Source organism: Macaca thibetana, chromosome 9, assembly GCF_024542745.1.
Source record: "Macaca thibetana thibetana isolate TM-01 chromosome 9, ASM2454274v1, whole genome shotgun sequence".
NCBI lineage: Eukaryota > Metazoa > Chordata > Mammalia > Primates > Cercopithecidae > Macaca > Macaca thibetana.
The window spans coordinates 92,357,965-92,371,886 of NC_065586.1; the positions used below are offsets into that span (position 1 = coordinate 92,357,965).

Here is a 13,922-nt window from a genome sequence, read left to right on the forward strand (position 1 = left end):
CAGAGCACCACCGACTGAGTGGCTTATAAACAACAGAAAGTTATTTCTCACAGTTCTGGGGGCTGGGAAGTCCAAGATCAAGGTGCCAGGAGATTCAGTGTCTGGTGACGGCCTGCTTTCTGGTTCCTAGGCAGCTGTCCTCTCTTTGTGTCCTCACATGGAGGCTGAGGGATCTCTCTGGAGCCTCATAACCTAATCATGTCCCAAAGACCCAACCGCTCAATACTTTTACGTGGGGGGCTGGGGTTTTAGTATATGAATTTTGTGGGTATACAAACATTGTTGCAGTGGACTTTTTCTAATTTTTAGAAATCTTTATCTAAAATATTAAGAATAAGGTAGCATAAAGTGAAATTTTAGAACAAAAAGAAGAATTATAGTCATTTTTGTATCTACAAATGCCACACGTGAGAGTCATTACTGCTGCCCACCAATGTTGCTAGTTTGCCTTGTTCTTGTCATGAAGTTAAGGACATTCACGTGACTTGCTGTGATCAATGAAATGAGTAGAAGTAATATATCATTTCCAGGCAGTTTTAAAAGCCAGTGTGTCATGTGTCACCCTTTCTTTCCCTGTATTATAAAACCCAGCGATGTTCTGATGCTGCTGCTCCATCAGCCTGGTCCTGACTGAGGATGATATGGAAGAGTTTCCAGATGACCAGAAATGAACGTGTAGTGTGAACAAGAAATAAATCTTATGTAAAGCCCCTGAGATTTGGGGGATAGTTGTTGCAGCATAAGCTAGCCTATGCTGACTGATACACCAGCATTCATACGCTTGCACCAATGGGACTCATTGTTAGGTCTAGAAGATAAACCTTGCTGAAGATCTATAGCTATATATCACCTTTCTTTCCTTTCTTCCTTTCCTTTTCTTTCTCTTTCTTTCTTTCTTTCTTTCCTTTCTTTCTTTCTCTTTCTTTCTTCTTTCTTTCATCTTTCTTCTTTCTCTTTCTTCTTTTGTTCTTTCATTTTCTTTTTTTCTTTCATTTTCTTTTTCTTTCTATCATCTATCTATCCACCTATCTACCTATATCATCTATTTATCATCTATCTATCAATCACCTATCTATCATCTCTATGTAATTGGTGACTGCAAATGGGCAGAAAAGTCATAAAATCTTGAGACTATGTATAGCACAAAACAACTGCCTGTGTTAAAGGATTTTGCATTGAGAGCAATCTGAGTGCTTCTAAAAACACAGTTGTATAATTACCCTTCTGTAATATAACCCACAAAACTCCAAACATACCCCAAAGCCTCTTCATCTAATCAACCTGAAGAGGGTGTCCTTTATCAGATGGAGTCCCTGTCTTTGTGTTAGAAATGACCCTGTATCAGTCAGGTTCCCTGCAGGAGACAAGTAATATACACTCATTACTACATTTGAAAAGGGTTTATTAAAATGACTACCTATAAACATTCCCCTTGGGGGAAGTGCAGTACCCCAAGGTTAGACAAGCAGGGTGTCATTACCACCCCTAAGCCTCAAGTGGCAAGTGGAAGGAGGGACTTCCAGGGCCCCCAACGGGGAGTGGGGGCTCACCTACTGGGAGTCATAACCTTCAGTCTCGGGTGTCAGATATAGTCCTCAGACGCATGTCCAGATAGAGGAGGGTGGCAAGGGGAGCTGAGGGGCAAATGGAATATGTCTACCACATCTGGATGGTTTTGGCAGCAGACATCTTCACAATCAGGTTGTCAGATTTTCAGCTTGTTTTGGTGTAAGAAAGGGAATAAATTTGAAAACCATCTTTAGCTTTGCTCGTGACTTTCTGGGTCCATTAGTGAACTCTGTTCTGGAGCTAGGCACTTGGGTACTCACCAGAGAGTGGAAGGCTGTAGAGAAGGGCCCCCTTTTAGTACTCTCTCCCAAGCTCTTGTGATATGGGAGAAAATTATCACTAAAAGGACCCATCTGGTCTGAATTAGCAATACAAACCCAAGACACATCAATAAATCCACATTCTTTAATGAAACCATCCTTTCTAGGTAGAGACATATGTTAGGTCCTCTCCACTTTCTCTTTGAAACTGACATCATTTCATGAAATGTAAAATTACACAAAATAAAAAATACCCATATGTTTACATATAATACTTTAAACAGTTTTCCTTTTTAAAAAGAAAACTTTTAGGCATTTGGGATTGATGTTCAGAAGTTCAGTCTACAAAAGAAACTTTAAAAACATCTGCTAAAGCCCAAGGAACATTCATTCACAAATGGAACGCTAACAATATCAATCTGGAAGTTATCAAAGGGACCCAATCAACAGGAAAACTCACTGTGAATTTGCTAGTTAGCAGGATTTTACAAATTATTTCAATCAGCTGAGCAATTCGTGAGTGATATGAAACTTTACAGCAGGGGTGTCCAATCTTTTGGCTTCCCTGGGCCACACTGGAAGAAGAATTATCTTGGGCCATGCATAAAATACACTAACACTAACGATAGCTGATGAGAAAAAAAGTCACAGAAAGAATCTCACAATGTTTCTTTAAAAAGTTTACAAATTTGTGTTGGACCACATTCAAAGCTGTCCTGGGCCATGTGTTGGACAAGCTTGCTTTAGAGAGAAATTGTAAAATAGAAATAGAGGGGAAACTTCACCTTACCAGTAAATACCTCTAAATATTTACCTTAGAGGAAAATAGAGGGAATAGTGGATCAATGAACAGCCTCTCTTTCTCTGTTTGAAGAAATTCTACTGGCTAAAGTTAATTCCAGATTTTTTCCTGCCCTGCAATCCAGGCTTAGCTTTTGCTAGACCAGGTTACACCAGAACTGAGCCAGGCTAAAAACCTAGACCCCAAATCCTTCATTAGCCTGTTGTCCTAAGACAATTCTCTGAACTGAAACTATTTTTGCAACTCAGTGTCATCCCCAAAGCTTGGTACCCAATTAAAGCACAAAGCAGGCTGCAGCGGTATCTTCTACCTCTGCTGTTTGCTTCTGGGGATGCTTGCAGGCAGGTCACTGAGCAATTGGAAGCACCAAGGCAGAGGCCTGGGTCTTTCTGCTGAATGGACTCTCTCTGGTGAAGCCAGCTCGAGTTTCTTTGCAAGAACCCGTGTCATGCCCAAGCCCCCACAAGTGTGGGCTTCCAGAGGAGCGGCCCAGCTAGCCCCAGCTGAATCAGAGCTTGTCTTTTCTGCGGATACGTCACACAGAAGGCCTAAATAAAGGTTTTTCATAAGAGTCCCATTGTTGCAAATTGGCCATATGGTGACAATGGTTGAAGCTGTGTGTTTTTGAAAATGTTCATGCTAAGGAGATGAAAAGAAGTATCATTGTTTCACTGTCCTGCTGAGCAGCACCAACTCTGTTTCTGACTCCCTCCCACTTTTCTATGAAATTTGTTAATCTTGCTTAGACTTCTAAAGGTTAAAACTGCAGAACTTTTATTTTCTTGGAGAAAGAACCTTAACAGCCATCTTAGGTATCCCAGTTCCAGTTTCAACTCTCATAGACAAGATGAGACCACATAAAACTTCAGAAAATACAAAAATCAGAGAAATGGAATCTACCCTAACAGGCAGGTGGGATTGGAGCCACGAGGTCAGCTGCTCCATTTGCCCTATCGAAGCGCACGTGGGGCAAGGTCTGCCATATGCACAATATGAGCGTGCAGGCTGAGCCTCAGTCCAGTGCCGAGAAAGGCGAAAACAGAGTTTGGTGAAAGGAGAGGCAGGAAACGGAGAGCCAATCCTGCAGGGCCCACAGTAAAGCGAGGACCAGGGATTGGCATTTTCCACACTGCATTGATTAAGGCTTTGACAGCTGATCTTTTACATACATACATATATACAGACATATATTATTAATAAGAATACTTTAATTTTTTTGTTTTAAGGAAAAAATATTCCCATGCATTTCTCTGACCTTTCCTTGTATCATTCTAGTTTTTGCTCCCAGCAATCACTTTAATGAGACACAGTCCTCTGGTGCCATATTCTGATCTGTAAAAAATATAACCTTTCACCTTTTTACAAATACTTTGTCTAAAATGATGCTGATTCATCCCAAAGGAATTCTGGCGCATGGGAGCTCTCTTGGCTCTAACCAAAAACACTCGTGTGCCGCCCTGCGTTCAACACCAACCAAACAGGACTTACAGTTATGTAAACATTATTTAAAAATTATTCCAACATAAATACTCTTTTAAAGCTAACATACCACAGCTTTTAGCTCATAATGCCCATAGATGCCTTAATGAAATGCCATTCAAAACTACCTCACTGTTTAAATTATACCTTGAGGTGCTAAAATTATGTAAACATCATCCTCTACACTTCTCTAGAACAAGTGCCAAGTGTTGTGAATTCTGATTGCAAGTTGGTGATTCAATATTAGTTAATCAGAGCAAAGTTACCAATGCACTTTTTAACCTGATTGGCTACAGGAAGGTAGTCGCTGATTGACTTGTTCCACAAGGTGATGATTCTTACATAACTTATAATTAACCAGTCCTCAACAGTGTTCACCCCATAAGGAACCTGAATTGGTCCCTCATAAGATGTCTTTGCACATTTTGCAAATGCAGTTTGAATTGGATGTCAAGGAGTCCAGGTGTGCCACGGCAAGTGCCTCCAAAGCTAAAAGAAGAAATGTTCTTCGAAGCCCGTGGAATTCCAAGCACAGGTGGAGTCTTCTCAAAGTCAATGAATAAAAAAATTTCAGGACGAGTCACAATATTGTCTTCTCAGCAGACGGGACTCTTGCCAGCAAATGTTCTGCTGTATTCATAATGGATGCCTTAGCCCCCAATGCAATTAGGGAGTGCGGGAAACCAAAGGGACAAGGAGTGTGAATGACTGAGAAATGGCTTCGTGGTCTCCTAACTTCATGACAATGATTTTCATACTCGAAACTTTCTCTGTGCACACTGCTTACTGTGATGCCTTTTTTAGTCCTGACATCCATCCATATTTTCAGGTTTCTTGGTTGACGTGTCCCTGGCAGAGAGAAAGAAAATGATTCCAGCCAAAGCTGTGAGCCATATGTTAGTCACAGCCAAGCTTTCATCCCTTATGCCCAACATAGACAGAAGACAGCCCGGCACCTTTGCAAGCAAGTCCAGATTAGAGGAACGGCCAACCCCAAGGCTGGCCTTTTGCCACATAGGAGCAAGGGACAAGGAGAATGGGTATGAACAAACATAGCTTGAATGGTCAGTGACTTCAGTCCTAATCTTTAACAGTTCATGAGTGATAACATTGCAGACAGAATCAAAAGAACATTTTCTCTCCACCTTGTTGGCCAAGCTTACATGACTTTCATTCAAATATATACCTCCAAGACTGGATTCTGAGTTTTTGTTTGAGAAAAATACTGTACACTGTTTTAGGGCAGATTTTTCAAGGTGCTATTGTTGTAAAAACAAAAACAAAACATTCTCAGTTTCTGTCTTTCAAGAACATCAGCACTATTTCTTCATGTGCAGGGCATCCTGGAACTTGGTGCTGGTGTATCGGGCATGAAAGCCTTTCTTGCTGATGGTGTCATCTGTGTGGAATCGAATCATCAGGGAATCTCCCGCGGAGTAGATTTCTTCTAATGGCTGAGGAAAGGAGAAAGGGAAACAAGAAGGACTTTAGCTGTGATTGGAGTTGAAAATTAGGAGGACGAGACAGGATCTTATGCAAGGACACAGGATGTGTCCCTGGTACCAGAGACTCTGAAGAGCATCCAAACAAGCTCCTTTCCAAAAGAAAACATTGTAAATTCTCCTCCAGAGAGCTTTGCAGGCCCTGCTCTTCCAAAGATGATCCTAGGTGCATAGCTCATATAGAATCTATTACTTATTAAGTACGCAGGTGGGTCAGGTGCTGTGCTAGGCACTTCCAGATCTTATGTAAACTTTACAGCAACCTTATAAGGCAGGTACTATCTCCATTTTTCACTTCAAGAAACTGAGACTCAAGTTCTCCCAGGTAGGCAGGACCCAAGCTCCGGCCCTTCTGATTGTAAAGGATGCACCATGCATCACCGAACTCCAGGGTCATCATTATGATGTGTCTCCCAGGAGACCTGAAACAAAGACCATTGTTCAGGCCTCTGTCCCTTCCAAGGACAAAAACTGGGATCGAGCCACCACGTTTGTCAGAAAGGTTTTGCCAGGTGGTCTGTGAATGGGAGCCACATTCCAAGGCTGTTGCCTGCGAGGTTCTAGTGGAGCCAAAGTGAGCTTCCCCCACGGTTAACCGCTCAGGACCCTCCAAGAGGTTCCTTTCCACAGACCCCACAGTTGGAAAGACTTTATCAAAGGCAGTGCATTGGCTAAGTGCCACTTTGTCATTCTTCCTTTTCTAGAGGGTGAAAGAAGATGGGGAATTATTCAAAAAATATAAATGACAATTTGAATTTCTGTTTAGCACAGGAGCACTGGTGACTCCAAAATGATGTGATTTAAGTCCAGCCAATAGCAAAGAAGCTTGAGCGACCAGGCCTGGAGGCAACAGAAAGGAGGGGGCTGGTGCCCAGTATGGGCAGTGTCCAGTGTGGTGCAGCCAGGGGAGTGACCGGTACACTGTACTGGCCAGTGCACAAACTCCCACCAAGCACCAACTATATGCCAAGCCCTATGTCGGGTGCTGGAGAAATAGCAAACACAACAGGCCCACTGAAAAAGTGAACAATGAGAACACTGATGATGACCTTGAGTACAACTATTGTTGTGTATAGTAAGTGACTTGTAATTTTCATTGGCATTTGGTTTTGCTTGAGGAGAGAAATGTGAATATAAGAAATATATAAAAGCATAATTAAATATTTTTAAAGCCTGGGGGCCAAATAAAAATGGAGGAGAGCAGCCGCGCGTGGTGGCTCACGCCTGTCGTCCCAGCACTTTGGGAGGCCAAGGCAGGTGGATCACTTGAGGTCAGGAGTGCAAGACCAGCCTGACCAACATGGTGAAACCCTGTCTCTACTGAAAATACAAAAATTAGGTGGGCGTGGTGGCACATGCCTGTAATCCCAGCCGCTTGGGAGGCTGAGGCAGAAGAATTGCATGAACTCAAGAGGCAGAGGTTGCAGTGAGCCGAAATCCAGCCTGGGCAACAGAGCAAGACTCTGTCTCGGGGGAAAAAAAAAAGTGGGGGGAGAGGGAAAGACTTTGCAAAAATAGGGGGAAAGTCCCAAAAGGAAAAGTGCTCTTCCACGGCTGCCTCAGTAAGGGGCCTTCAAGGACTGGTCCCTTGGCTGCCTCCCAGCCTCCTGACATTTCTCCCGCTTCCCACTCCGCCTCAGCAAAACGTGCCTCCTCGCTGTTGCTCCTAAGTGGAGGAGGTGGCCAGGACTGAAACCCGGGTGTGTCTCACTCCACAACTCATGCTGTGATTCATCACACTCTGCCCCGGCCCCAGCGTCTCCGGGACTTACCCCAGAGCCACAGAAGCGGCCGAGCCTGGGCGCTGAGCTGTCGTAGCCGTCATAGGCTTCCATGTAGTCGTAGCCACAGTCGGCCTCCTCCTCAACCTCAAAGGTCCGGAATGTCAGCTCCACGCCGTAGCCGTCCTCTGCCACGATCACCCAGTCGCAGTGGGCCTGGCTCGGGTAGTTGTTGTCCCCAAACTGGGCATGGGAATAGAGCTCTTTGGTCTGCACTTCAGCCTTCAGCCTGCCCCCGCACTCTGGAGCAGAGACAAGTGAGATGTCCCCTCAGCACAAGACACCCTCTTGCCTCCCGCCTGCGTCTGCTCAGTTTTCTCTACAGAGCCTGGTGCGTGCCTGGCAGGAGAGGCCAGGTGGTCTCGTGACCCCATCTGATGGAGGAGTACACAGAGGCCCCTGGCTCCCAGGTCAGGGCTCCCTCGGGGGTGCAAAGTGGCCCTTACAAGCCAAGGTCGCCTGTTCCCAGCTTGAGAATACGTGAGCATGCCATTGAAAAGAGCTGGCTGCTTTTTGCTTTTTCGAGTTATGGAGACATGGAGCCAATGGATGGTTCGCCTCACTGGTCGCTGGGATGTGGGTGGATCTATTTGCCACTTTATTCCCTGGAAGGGTTGGATGCATCTGAGAAGGGCTCACACTCGCCCCACGGACTGACTGTAATTTGTCATTTCTGCCAACAGAGGGCGATAAAAGCACATCAGAACCGCGGGTAAGCCCTCAACCCTGGAAACTTCAGACCCTACTTGACTGGTTCTTGCAACTGAGGGCATTGACCATAGGCCAACTTTGAGGTCCCTGTGGGTGTCACAGGTGAGCTGCCCCTCAGGTTCTGGGCTTGTATTCTGTAGACTTTGTTTCTGGTTTTTTTATTATACAAGGACAGTAACTCTTGTTGGCCCTGGTCCTATATATAGTACCTTGTGTCTTGGACACTTAAGCCCACATAAAATAAAATGGATATTGGCCGGGTGCGGTGGCTCACGCCTGTAATCCCAGCATTTTGGGAGGCTGAGACGGGTGGATCACTTGAGGTCAGGAGTTTGCGACCCGCCTGGCCAACATGGTGAAACCCTGTCTTTACTAAAAATACATTAGCAGGGTGTGGTCGTGGGCGCCTGTAATCCCACCTACTCAGGAGGCTGAGGCAGGAGAATCGCTTGAACCTGGGAGGCGGAGCTTGCAATGAACTGAGATTGTGCCACTGCACTCCAGCCTGGGCCACAGAGCAAAACTCCATCTCAAAAAAAAATAAATAAATAAAAGTAAATAAATAAGTAAAATAGGTAGACAAGATTGGTCTAGATTAGCAAGCACCAGAAATTCTGGAGGCAAATTCTTGCACAGCCCCTCCCCTGTGTGCTCCATGCCCCCAAGGGGCCCAGGCAAACACTGTTGTAGATTCTGGGCCACCTAGCTCCTAACACTCTGAGGCCCCTCTGGAGCTCCACGCCCCGCCTGGCCCAGTCCTGTCTGACTGCCCATTCTGAGTCCTGTGTTGGCTCTGGCTTAGAATGTCTTACAGGTCTAACCCGTTTTGGAGAAATTGCAAATTCCTGAGAGCTGGGTGGTCATGAAATGAACACAGAGCAGGGCGGGACACCTCCCCTCCATCCTGCCGGACGCCCCCACCCTCCCCACCTGCCTGGGCCCCGGGAGGTGGACCCCTGGCCTCCATCGGTGACCCCCGTGCCCTCTGCTGCAGGTTCAGCCATGGGAGCACCAGCAGATCAGATGGAGGGAGGAGAGAGAGGCCAGGGTATTTAGTCCCCTGATTGCCACAGCTGTTCTTCTACTTCGGTCACAGCTGCAGCCACAGGGTCTCTGCATGCAGCCCTCTCTGTCTCCAGCTTCCAGGAACTGCTCCCTCCTCTCATCCTCTGGGTCTGGGGTTGCAGTTCCTTGCTCTGGTAGCTTCACTGTCCTACAGTGTCCCATACCCTCTCACCCCTTTGTTACCTGTCCCTTTATTAACTTCTCCTCAAATAATGACTCTGAATGTGCCCCCATTTCCTGCTAGGACCCTGAAGCACCTATGTTCTTCCTGGTCTCTATCTGCAGGGACAAGAGGGCTTTTAAACTTCCCTGGAGGAAGCTAGAACCAGAAGCTAGAACTCCTCAGGGAGTTTGACATGCAGTGTTTTCTGCTGTGCAAGGGGAGGCTGAACTGCCTCAGGATGCTGGTTGCCATTTTGTTTGACCTAATTTATATTTTCTGGTACTGAAAAAAAACTGGGGGTAGGGGCTGTTAAAAGGATCACAGGGTCGCATGATCGTGAGCTCAGACTCAGCATTACAGAAGCGGAGTGGGCTTTGGGTGGCCACCGGCTCTGACAAAGGACACAATTGTACATCAGGATCAAAGGGTCAGATTTGCTTCCGTGGGCACTAGTCCCAGGTGGTAACATTTTAATGGCTAAAGAGCAGAGCCAAATTTCCTACTGACATTCTTCTACTTAATGAAGTAGATAATATAAGTTATAAGCACATACATTTCCCACCAAAGCACCTAATACAGCTATTTACATTTTGAGTGGAAGAAAAAATCATGGGGAACAGAAACACTTTTCACTTTCCAGAACTGGTCCTTACAGGGATAAAAGGTCTGCTTTCACCACTCAGTTACCCAACTTCTGGACTTCATACACCAGCAAAATACCCGGGCTGGAGTGCAATAGCATGATCAGAGCTCACTGCAGCTTTGAACTCCTGGGCTCCAGCAATTCTCCTGCGTCAGCCTCCGGGGTACCTGGGACCACCACGCTTCACTATATTTTCTAGTTTTTATTTTGTAGAGATTGCAGTGAGGGGCGGGGGTCTCACCATCTTGCCCTGGCAGGTCTTGAACTCCTGGACTCAAGCAATCCTCCCCATTCAGCCTCCCAAAGTTCTAAGATTACAGGTGTGAGCCACCGTGGCTGGCCAAAATATATTTTTTAAAAGACAGGAAGAAAGGAAGGAAAGAAGGAGGGAGGAAAAAATGGGGTACTAACAAAGGGTTGTCCATTTCAAATTGTGTCAATTAAGGATATTGAAAGAAAACAGCCATTTTCCCTATGGTTGCTGAGGCTTCATTTTAGTTTTTTATTTTTTAACAGACAGAGTCTCACTCGTCCAGGCCGGAGTGCAATGGCACAATCTTGGCTCACTGCAATCTCTGCCTCCAGGGTTCAAGCAATTCTCCTGCCTCAACCTCCTGAGTAGCTGGAATTACAGGCACCCACCACCATGCCCAGTTAATTTTGCATTTTTAGTAGAGACGGGATTTCACCATGTTGCCCAGGCTGGTCTCAAGCTCCTGACCTCAGGTGATCCGCTTGCCTCGGCCTCCCAAAGTGCTGGGATTACAGGCACAAGCCACCGGGCCCAGCCTGATGCTTCATTTTAATAGGACATTTTATCACGCACCTTCCTCCCCTAGCCCTCCCCAGGTCAGAATAAAAGGCAGTCCTTGTCCTGCCTTCACCATATCTCTGTCTCCTGTCCAAGTGCTCATCAGCTGGAAGCCAGTATCCCACCCCAGGTACCTGTGCTGTGCACTGCCTGGAAGCCTTTCCTCTGCACTGAGGCATCCGAATAAAACCTGAGAAACATACTGCTGCCCGAAGCCACCATGGGGTCTGGTTTCTTGCTGCCGCAGAAACGGCCCAGAATGGGGGCCAGACTGTCGGGCCCGTCGTACATTTCCAGGTGGTCATAGGCACATTCCTGGTGCTGCTCGATCTCAAATTCATTGAAAGTCTGGGGACAGAAGAGCAGAAAGTAAGGCAAGGGCCTGACATTCAGCCGGGGTGGGGGCCTCCTCTCCAGTTCTAGGAGAGGAAGGGGCGAGGCAGGGTGGGAGACTTCCAGTTGGCTGTACAGGGGGTGTGTGGCCATGGTGATGCTTGGGGACATCTGTAGAGAGGGTCTCAACCTCTGCCTTGCTTTTGGTCCAGCAGGCGGCCCTATGAGGTAGTTACATGAGCTACAATGACCACACTGCAGACGAGAGAGCAGGGGTTCAGAGAGTTTAAATGCTTGACATTTTGACAGCTATTAAGCGACAGAGCCAGGCTTCCCACAGCCCAAATCTGTCTTCCTTCCATCCCATCACACAGCTTCTCTCTCACTTAGGGCCAAGAGCCAGCAAGGGCTGAGTGCCCACTCTCTGTGTTGGCAGCTGTTTTAAATGCTTTACCAGTATCACCTCATTCAATCTTTACACCCCTGTGATGTGTCTAATCCCCACTTTACAGATGAGGAAAGTGAGGCTCAGAGCTGCCAGATGAGTTGTCCAAGGTCTCACACTGGTAGAGCTGGGCCATGATCTAGCACTCTGGCGTCAGAGACCCTGCTGTTGACCTGTGCACTCCACTGCATGATCCTTCAGTACAAATGACACTGGTGAGGTTGTATGAGGTGCACGCTGCTCCGGGCAGCAGCTTCATGGTGGCTGACACTCGCTGAGTGTTTATTCCATGCCAAGTATTTATGGGCATTTTCTCACTTCTGGTGATCCTGGGAAGGAAGAGCTATTATTATTTCCAACATGCAGAAGGGGAAAATGAGTCTTAGAGAAGCTGGCTGACCTGCCCAAGCTCACGCAGCTGGAGACAGATGAAGCTGAACTTGACCCCCGCTAGCCTTCTCCAACCCCCACTGCTATCATTCACCAGGTTGTGCTGCCTCACTTCTCCCTGTTCCCCCTAAGGACTGTCCCCTAATGCTGGCCGGGGCGCCCCACCATTCCAGCCTGCTTTTCAGCCCTGAATGCAGGCTCCTCGGGTGCTGGGTAGGTGGTCGACTGATGGCAGCCCCAGCGTCAAGGGAGATGGGATAAGGTGAGTGGGGATGGTGTCAGATGAAGACCTGGATCAAACGACAGAGCAGGGACACAGGACATTAGCTGGGGCGGGGGTGGGGGGCGGGGTGGTGCTCAATTCATCTCTGGCCTGGCAGCACGGAGATGGAGATTGGGAGGGGGAAACAGGACCAGCACGGCAATGCAGGCTTTCAGAAGAATGACTCCCACACACTAACGCACGTGGGCAGAGCTCTCCCGCCTGTGAGATAGGGGGCGCTGGAGCAAAGGTGGTAGGTAGAGACACTGGACAGGGGAGCAGTGGCACCAGGACGGCCATGCAGTGGAAGGGAGCCTTAAGCTCAGCAGGCAGGGAGCTCCCAGGAGGTCCATGGGGCGCCCTGTCGCCATCCCCATGCAGCGAACACCACCAGCTTCCTTGAGAAGTATTCAACTCACATTCTACGGTAGCGAAAAGAGCTCAGTCAATATATCCACCATCCGTTTCCCGAGGAAACGCCTTTTGGAAACTACCAAGTGTGAGTATGAGCCTCGAGCAAACGCTTCCCGTTGTGCGTCTGCGCGCTCCCAACGCCAGAGGGCGCCTCCCCTGCGGTCCTCGGGGCTCTATGTTGCCATTGCGAACATTTCCCAGCAGATGGCGGTCTTGGAGAAGCAGTGCCTTTCCCTAAGGCGCTCTCCAGTTGATCCTCACTCAGATTCAAGGCTGACCCGTGACAGCCGCTCTTAGCAGAGCAGCAGTTTCCCCACGGGCGGCCCAGCATGTGAGCTGTCCGCTGGGAGCACCCTGTGGTCAGAGGCCCTGTCTTCAGCCCTCGACGCCCTGGGGGCCCATTCGCCTCTTCTGCTCCTCACTCATGGCTCTCACCAACAAACATCCTGCAAGTCCCTGCGCCATAGTCCATTGATCATGGACTTCTCCCTCTCTGTTCTCCTCCATTCTCCCTGAGTTATCCGTCCACCGTTCATAGGGTCAATCCTACTTACCTCTACAGTCAGAAAAACCCATTTAAAAAATGTCCGTCTGCCTGAAGTACAATACATTCTCCAGCTGGCAAAAGGGTTTCTTTATTCTCCAAAATGTGGGAGTCCCTCCCTGGGGGTTGAGAAATGAGACTCCTAGGAGATTCAACTCCCCTTTGAAATAACTGTGCAAACCACACATCATATACGTGAAAAAGACTTTAAATAAAGGCTTGGGGAGGAACTTTTAATTCAAGAGGGAATTTGCATAAAGAACTTAGTCTCCTATTACTAATGGGAAAACAATTAAGTTGTAGAAAAAATATGAATAGGATTTTATTAGAGGAATTTGAGTAACAAAAACATATATTTCCCTGTGCACTGACAGTCATGATTGTCCACAGAAAATTTCTGGAAGGATCCATAACAATGTGTTCAGAGTGGTCATTTCTAGAGTGGAAATGGGGGCTCTGGGGTCTTTTGATTTCTATTTCCAACCTCCTGTACTGATTCATCTTGTTTTTAATCATGAGACTATATTGTCTTGTAAAAAATTTAAAACTGGAAACAAGTGAATCTCAAACAGCACTGCAGATGTAGGTGGTGGATGCTGCCTCCTGCTGGTCCCACTGTGCCCAGGTGTGATCTATAGAGCTTTTGTGTGTTGTTTCTTTTAATCTGCACAACAGCCCGATGAAGTAAGCTTCATTAGTATCCATGTTTTGCAGATAATGAAACTGAGACCTGGAAATGTTGAGTCAC

The 13,922-nt window shown here is 47.1% G+C and overlaps 2 protein-coding genes across 2 annotated transcripts in view; both read right to left on the reverse strand.

The window, feature by feature from the left end:
* OPALIN (oligodendrocytic myelin paranodal and inner loop protein) overlaps window positions 1-13,922 on the reverse strand; it is a 128,147-nt gene that overhangs the window by 19,315 nt on the left and 94,910 nt on the right. The window lies entirely within an intron of this gene.
* TLL2 (tolloid like 2) overlaps window positions 4,941-13,922 on the reverse strand; it is a 145,436-nt gene continuing 136,454 nt past the window's right edge. The window contains 3 exon segments of the mRNA XM_050802867.1: window positions 4,941-5,564; window positions 7,385-7,635; window positions 10,921-11,134. Of these exon segments, the coding sequence (XP_050658824.1) occupies window positions 5,430-5,564; window positions 7,385-7,635; window positions 10,921-11,134 (600 nt within the window). The 3' untranslated portion in view covers window positions 4,941-5,429.